We start from the raw sequence: 8,284 nt of genomic DNA, 5'->3' as shown, positions 1-8,284 counted from the left end.
ACTAATGAATAATCCTTTATTGTGTTTTAGTCACTATCACTCACTGCTCATTGATGTTTCTTTTACTAATGTTCTAATAACTGTTTTTATATTAAAAAAAATATATATATATATATATATATATATATATATATAGTGTGTGTAAATATGTATATAGGTATATATGTATATGAGATTATATATTTATATAAATGAGACAAAACACCAGAAATACATACTTCTCTAATATTATAGAGTATTATCTCTACAAATATACTTTTCTATTTTTACCTCTAGATTTCACTTAAAAATCTTAAACCATTTCCATTATTTATATATATGTATATATATATATTATTTATTTCAAATTACGACAAATGTAAATAAACAAACGAAGTTTGCTTTTAGAAACGTTGAGAAGTCTTTTAGAAAGTTAAAGAAGTGATTTTAAATTCTCAATCGCAGAATAATGTTAATAATATAGCCTGAACAGGATAAACTACCCCTATTTTGCAGAGCCCCCTACACTTTTCTCTGCAAAATAGGGATAGTTTATCCTGTTCAGGCTATATTATTAGCATTATTCTGCGATTGAGAATTTAAAATCACTTCTTTAACTTCATATTATTTATCTTTGATGCCACGTTAAAAACAATCCTAACTAAACCTTTCTGGTGATGCTTCCAAGAATTTAACTTGACTGCAATCTTCAAAATCTGCAAAAGCAGTCAGCATGTTGGTCCTCCCTTGTTTTAGAGAATACTTATTCTCTCTGCGGTGGTGCTAGTTGATTCACTTTCTTTTTGTTCCTCCTCGGAGACATACTTTGTTTCACAAAACCTTAGATAATCCTGTAGTCCCAAAGACGTGTGTGTAGAAATTCTTGTTGCAAGTGCATCTGTCTTCATTTATCACCATGATTTGGTTTCAAAAAAGAAAAAAAAAAAAGAAAAACAAAATGTAGAATCTCCATGCACCACCGAAAACAGAAAACAAACTTTTTTTGAACAACGAAAAAACAGAGAAACGAGACATGCAACACACACACACACATACATGTATTTATACATATGTTTATACACGTTATATATATATATATACAAACACATGTTTATGTATTTTATTTATATATATTATATATATATATATATTATAATATATGTATATTATATATATTATTATATCGGATATATTTATATTATATTGTATATATTATATATTGTATATATTAAATATATATATATTATTATATATATATATATATATATATATTATATACATATATATATATATATATGCTCACAAACATTTTGGTCTTTCTATTTGTTGTTAAATCCATATTGTACTAATCTCAAACGATTAATGTTGTGTTTTTGCATTTTAATCTCTAACATCCATCAAAATCTCTGCACCCTAATCCTAGTCCTTAATAATCCCTAATCTCCACCAGCTCTTGCACCCTTAATTGGTTTGCCATTAAGATATTATTTCTGCTTATTTTTTTCACCTCTTCCAATAGTTTCTCACCAATTCTGACATTTTCTTATTTAATGCATGTTTTTTTTTTATTTTTCACTGTTTGGTTATTTAAAAAAAAAAAACAATATAATTTCTTTTAATAATTATGTTTTTGTTACTTTTAATGTTTATCACATGTTAATACCAGTTTTATTTATGTTTTCACTTGGTTTATCAAAATATATACACACACAGGCATAATTCCACCCATTTGGTGTTAGTGCATCGATTATTATTATTATTATCATTATTATTATTATTAATTAATTAATATTCCTTCAAATGCTCACATGTTGAAATTGACAGGAGCAACCATCATCATGATCATCATCATCATCATCATTAAAGTAAAAGGTGATGAGCTGGCAGAACCGTTGGCACATTTTGTGTTCTGAGTTCAAATTGCACCGAGGTCGACTTTACCTTTTATCCTTTTGGGGTCAGTAAAAATAAGTACCAGTTGGACATAGGGTTCAATGTAATCAACTATCCCCATCCTGCCCCACCAAATTTCAGGCCTTGTGCCTATAATAGAAAGGGTTATTATTATTATTATTTCATAGACGTCTATGAAATAATTAAACTGTTGGAAAAGAAGAATTCCTAACATCAGGCTACAATTATTATTATTATTACCAGTGGAAGACTGGGGTTGATGTAATTGACTCATCCCCTGCCCCAAGATTGCTGCCCTTGTGGCAAAATTTGAAACCATTATTATTATTATTATTATTGTCCAACCCATACCAGCATGGAAAGCACACGTTGAGTGACGAAGATGGTGATTATGAAGGTGATGAGCTGCTGGCTGAGTCATTAGTCAGTCAGACAAAATGCTTAGTGGCATTTCTTTTGGCTTTAGGTTTGGAGTTCAAATGCTGTCGAGGTGGATGTTTGCCTTCCATCCTTTCGGGGTCAATAAAATAAGCACCAGTCAAGCACTGGGGGGTTTGATGTAGTTGACTACTCCCTTCTTCCAAATTTAAGGCCTTGTGCTTATGTTAATATTACTATCATTATTGTTATTATTATTATTATTATTATTATTAATGAAAATTACACTGAGAATGGTTGCTGAGGGAGGTTTTGGCTTCAGTTTTAATTCATCTGTTGCTGATAAAAAGGTAGAAGTACCAGTTGTTATACTAGGGGCTGGGGGGTTGCTTCAGTTGATTTTCTTTTAACTCTCCCCCTTCAACACAACTAGTCCCGTGTCCAGTCCAAAGTAATTATTTTAATTATGTACAAATGTTTTAATTTGGCCAATGGTGTTATTGCAGTTTGAAATTCCCTTTTTAAAGTTGACCAAGTTTATTTCTAAAAACAAGAAATTAAAATTATGAAAAATTCAAAGAAAAATTGGATAAACTCTTCTTTCTTGGACTCTCTCCATCAATTGATGCCATTTCATCTCATGTTTTTGTTTGTACTTATTTTTTTTTTGTTTTTTTTTTTCCCCTAAATTTTATTTATTTTCTTCTTTGCTATAATTTACATTTCAATCACATTATAACTCTCTGAAATATAAGTTATTATCCATGAAGAATTGAAGGAAAGAAAAAAGATTCCTTCACAATGTAGGCACAGGTTTGGCTGTGTAGTAAGATGTTCCTTCTCAACTGCATGGTTCTGGGGTTCAATCCCACTGCATGGCACTTTGGGCAAGTGTCTTCTACTATAGCCACAGGCTGACCTTAAGCCTTGTGAGTAGATTTGGTAGACGGAAACTGAAAGAAGCCTGTTGTGTGTGTTTGTGTTTGTCCCCCACCACCACTTGACACCTGGTATTGGTGAATATATGTCATCATAACTTAGTGGTTCGGCAAAAGAGACTGATACAATAAGTACCAGGTTTACAAAAAAAAAAAAGTACCGAGTGGTGCGATTCATTTGACTAAAAATTCTTCAAGGTGGTGCCCCAGCATGGCTGGAGTCAAGTGACTGAAACCAATAAAACTGAAGGGGGGGGGGAAAGAAATAGAATAAAACAAAAAGAATCATTATCCCTCCCCCCCGTTTTGATCTGTAATAGCCAAAGTGCAAGTCGACTCAAAAATCTGAGATGTAAGTGTGTGTGTGTGTGTAGGTAAGTGTGTATAAGTGCGTTCGTGCATGCGGTTTCTTTAATTTTGGTCGCCTGCCTAACTCTTGCTACTCCGCAGGATTATTCCACTGCCATCTACCCCTGCATCTATCCTAATATTATCCAATGAATCGGCTGCTGCTATTTATTGTCCCTTCTCATAAGAATTATTGATACTACTACTACTACTACTACCACCACCACCACTACTGTTGTTATTATTGACACCCATGCCTTTTGGTCTCGGTTGGCTGTGATAATGACTTAATGGTCCAAAATCGCTTCAGTCGGTGTTGTTGGGCAAGAACAATATTTCTTTTCTAAAGAAGAAAGAACAAAAAAAATACAAAGAAACAGACTCTGAACCGCCGTGAAAAAACAACAACAACAACAACAACACGCTGGAAACAAAACGTTTTTATAGACAAGAGGAGGGATTTGAAATTTCTTTTCTTCTGTTTGATCTTACACCACCATCAGCAAATGTATAAACTCTGGATGTCAACGGCAGCTACACCTGTTATCTTTATTATTATTATTATCCTTATCCTTGTTTTCTTCTCATTCCTTTACCTGTGAATACTTTTCTGACGTAGCCTCAGTCTTCCCTCAGCTCTGCTGTTCCTCCTAACTACCATTATTGTTTTTACTGTTATTGAGAGTAATAATATTTCTGTGAAGAACAAGCTCGTTTCATCCCTGCAATTGCAGTCACATCTACAGCAGTTAACTGTTTAACTAGCCGCCTCCTACAGTGGTGCTGAATGTGTTAGTGTCAGATCGCGGTCGGCTGTCAAAGTGCAAAAACCCTCATTGTCTAGTTCAATGTCATCTTCCAAGACGCCTTGTTCTTGTGCTGTTGGTATAATTTTCATTTTTTCCCCTCCTCTCTTCTTTCTCTTTTTCAAACAATTGTTCTTCTTAATGTTATTGTTATTTGTTTGCTTTCTCAGTGCTTAACACGCTGAATTCCATTACAACTCTGTTTCTCTCTTTCCGTTTTCTCTTGTTCTTAACTCTTTGATGCTAATCTTATGTTTTTCTTTCTTTTTTTTCTCTACTTTTTGCATTTGGCCATTTTCTTTTCCTGTTGTCACGTTGAGGTCATACTGTTAAATATATTTTTCATATTCTTTTATGATATTTCACATCCTTTTTTCTATTTCCGACACTTTCCAACACTGTATTTTCATTTTCATTTTCATTAAACATCTTTCCAAGTAACCAATTTCTTTTCATTTTTTTCACAAGTTTTCTTCATTTCTTTAATGTTTTTGCTTTAAAATTTTCTTTCTTTATTATTTATTATTACTATTATTATCATTATTATTATATTCATGATTCATTTTAATTACAAAGCATAAGAAAATGAAAGATGACGGTAATAAAAATGATAAAGATTTTTGATTAACTCACTGAGCTCTAATCATAGTCAAATTCCTGTGGAGAAAAGAAAATTATTATTATTATTATTACTATCATTATCTTCAACACAGTTTCTTTTCATTTATTTTTGTTTTAGTTCCTTATTTAACTTGAAATTCTTTTTTTTTTAATTTTTGTTGTTTTAGTATTTCTTAGTCTTTTAAAAAACACCAGAATTCTTATGATATGTACATGTAAAGATTTCCATATTCTTATTGAACTTTGTGTCAAAATACCATGGAACTATTGTTACCTGTGTCTCATAACACCACCACTACCACCACCACCACCCACCACCTACAAATGTTTTTTTCATAACTTCACTTTCTTTGAATATTTGTTTTGAATGTGTGTGTGTGTGTGTGCGCAATGGAATCCACCCTTCCCCAGTTTCTTGAGGGTTCGCTAAAATTATTGTTACTATTATTATTATTTTTAAGGCGGTGAGCTGGCAGAATTGTTAGCACACTGGGTGAACTGCTTAGCGATATTTCACCCGTCGTTATGTTCTGAGTTCAAATTCTGCTGAGGTTGACTTTGTCTTTCATCCTTTTGGGGTCGATAAATTAAGTACCAGTGGAACACTGGGTTCAATGTAATTGACTAGGCCCCTTCCCCCCAAACTTCAGGCCTTGTGCCTTTAGTAGAGAGGATTATTATTATTATTATTATTATTATTATTGTGTCAAGGCAGTGAGCTGGCAGAATTGTTAAAATGCTGAGCAAAATGCTGAGCAGTATCTTATCTGTCCTTACATTCTGGGTTCAAATTCCACCGAGGTCCACTTTTGGGGTTGATAAAATAAGTACCAGTTGAATACCGGGGTCGATGCAATTGACCTACCTATTCCTTGAAATTGCTGGCCTTGTGCCAAAATTTGAAACCATTCTCATAATGTGGTGGAATTTTGTTAGAGGATAGGGCAGTGCCTTATGGTATGGTGTTTAGTTCTGTTTATTCCAAGGTTGACTTTGCCTTTTATTCTTCCAGGGTCGATATAACATATACCAGTTATAAACTGTAAAAATAAAATAAATGACCTTATTTAAACCCTCCACCCAATTATCACTAAAGTGTTGGACCAAGTGCTTTTGTTGGACCACAGGTCTTTGTTCTGACTATAAGATCTGAGTTCAAATCCCACTGTAGGTTAGTTTGTCTTTCATCTTCCTGGAGTCGAGACCTGTACCAGTCATTTACTAGATTCTATTTAATCTAAATATCTGGCCTTGTGCCTGTTTAAGAAATTATTTCTAGTTGTGTATCGTATGTAAGAAACAGAACATTGCTAATCCCACCAAGATGCTACATATTTCCATTTTTAAAAATATTTAATTAATGTAGTTTAAAAATATTGATATTTGAGCTTGCTATAGAATGTGAAGTCTATACGTGTGGGTGGGTGTTTGAAATTGAGATTATAATTTATAATATACATGTAGATGTGTATGTATGTAATTACACACACACACACACACACACACACACACACACACACACACATATGCATTCTACCAATTAGCTTATATATGTAATGTTTATCCCACCTACACTCACATGCAGATGAGACTTGAACATTTTATCATTTATATCTATGTGATATCTTGCTATTAATTTTCGCTTTTATTACCCAATAATTCTAATCAAATTTGTTTATTCACCCTCCCCTAAAAAATTTGTGTGTTTGCATGTGCGTGTATATATGTGTATGTATATATCTATCTGTATAAACTGCATCTTGTGTTTATATAGACACATATATATAATGTTTGATATGAAATTCCACTTTGGTTGCCATCTCAGATCTGTGTGTGTGTGTTGTGTGGCACCCCATCCACCCCCATCCAGTTTTAGTCTTGTTCTCTTTTAAGTGTTAAGAGGTGAATGTTGTTGTTGTGGTTGCTGTAAGCTAATGGAGATTTGCTGTAAAAAGCGGTATGGTCCTGTTTTAGCTGCAGCTATTGAGCAACTGCTTTCCTTATCTTTTATTTCCCATGTTTGAGTAGATGCAACATAAATAAATAAATCAATGAAAAGAAAGAAAACTGCTCATCTGATAAAAGATGGTTGCCAACACATTTTTGCCTGTGACACAACAACAACAGCAATAATAATAGTAATAACACCACCGTTGTGTATATATATATATATATATATATATGTATATGTATATGTATATATATGTGTGTGTGTGTGTGTGTATTGATGCTAGGAAACTGGAATTTCTGCTTGGCTTGTCAGAAGAAATAAATATATAAGATAAAGAGTTGGAAAACAAAAAGTGGTGGTGGTGGTGGGGAGGAGGGAATTAAGGGACAACAACAGCAACAACAGTAAAATAAACAGAAACACAAATTGTAAAGGTAGGAAGAAGATGGCTGTGGTAGTGGTAGTGGTGGTGGTGGTAGTTGCAGGAGAGAAAGAGAAGAAGGAAAAGCAAGGTAAAAATTATTGCAGTTGGCTGTTTAATATAGGCAAAAGAAATTATATGTAAGAATGCATTTGGCAGCTCTGTGGATGCTGCTTGTAGGGTCTATTGAATATATTGGATTTTGTATGCTGCTGTTTTTATGTATTTAGGTGTCTTGTTTCTTTTTCTGCAGTTTTATTTTATTATATTTTGTCAGACTTTTCTGCTACATTGTATAGTGAAGTATAAATTGCAGATAGGAAAGACAATGCATTATACATATATATATATATAAATATATATTATTCTCGAGGAGATTATTTTAAAAATATAATTAATGCATTTTAATTTTATTATTGGGAAATACTGGAGAAATGTAATTTCGAGGAATACTACGAAGACATTAAGTATAGCAGATATGAGATTATTATTATTATTGTTAATAATTTTCTTCCATAAATTAGTGTGAGCTTGATTAATTTTCAATTGCTCTCTCTCTCTTTCTCTCTCTCTCTCTGAATGGAAGAGAAACCTTGCTAGAATGGCAATGTTTTAACTTCATACCCTTCTCATTTTCCCCCAAAATGTGCTTCTCAATTCACTTGGACATTTTTGACGTTTTTTGTTTATTTTTGTTTTGTTTTTGCTCAACTTTCTAGTTGTTTGTGTATGAGCGGGTGGGTGTATAAATAGAGGTAATGTGTGTGTGTGTGTATAGATAGATATATGTATATATACATATAGTTAGATGTATGTATAGAGATATATAGATATCTATATGTATACATAGGTATAGATATATGTATATATATATATATAGATATATGTATATATATATATATATATATATATATATATATATATATAT

The 8,284-nt window shown here is 32.4% G+C and overlaps 1 protein-coding gene across 47 annotated transcripts in view; it reads left to right on the top strand.

Moving 5' to 3' along the window:
- The window catches only part of LOC106869145 (SWI/SNF-related matrix-associated actin-dependent regulator of chromatin subfamily D member 1), a 74,847-nt gene that overhangs the window by 13,253 nt on the left and 53,310 nt on the right, over positions 1-8,284 (top strand). For 3 of the 47 annotated variants that reach the window (XM_014914738.2, XM_052970361.1, XM_052970360.1), the window contains exon 1: positions 3,792-4,438. The exons of 40 other annotated variants lie outside the window; for them this stretch is intronic. In XM_014914738.2, the coding sequence (XP_014770224.1) occupies positions 4,406-4,438 (33 nt within the window). In that variant the 5' untranslated portion in view covers positions 3,792-4,405. Of the gene's footprint in view, positions 1-3,790; positions 4,439-8,284 lie in introns of those variants that run through there. 4 more of the 47 variants (XM_014914734.2, XM_014914733.2, XM_014914737.2 and 1 more) reach the window with 3 other exon arrangements.

The sequence above is a fragment of the Octopus bimaculoides genome, chromosome 9 (genome assembly GCF_001194135.2).
Source record: "Octopus bimaculoides isolate UCB-OBI-ISO-001 chromosome 9, ASM119413v2, whole genome shotgun sequence".
NCBI classification, from domain to species: Eukaryota; Metazoa; Mollusca; class Cephalopoda; order Octopoda; family Octopodidae; genus Octopus; species Octopus bimaculoides.
Note: the sequence above shows the minus strand (reverse complement) of the source record. Positions and strands in the feature narration are given on the sequence as shown.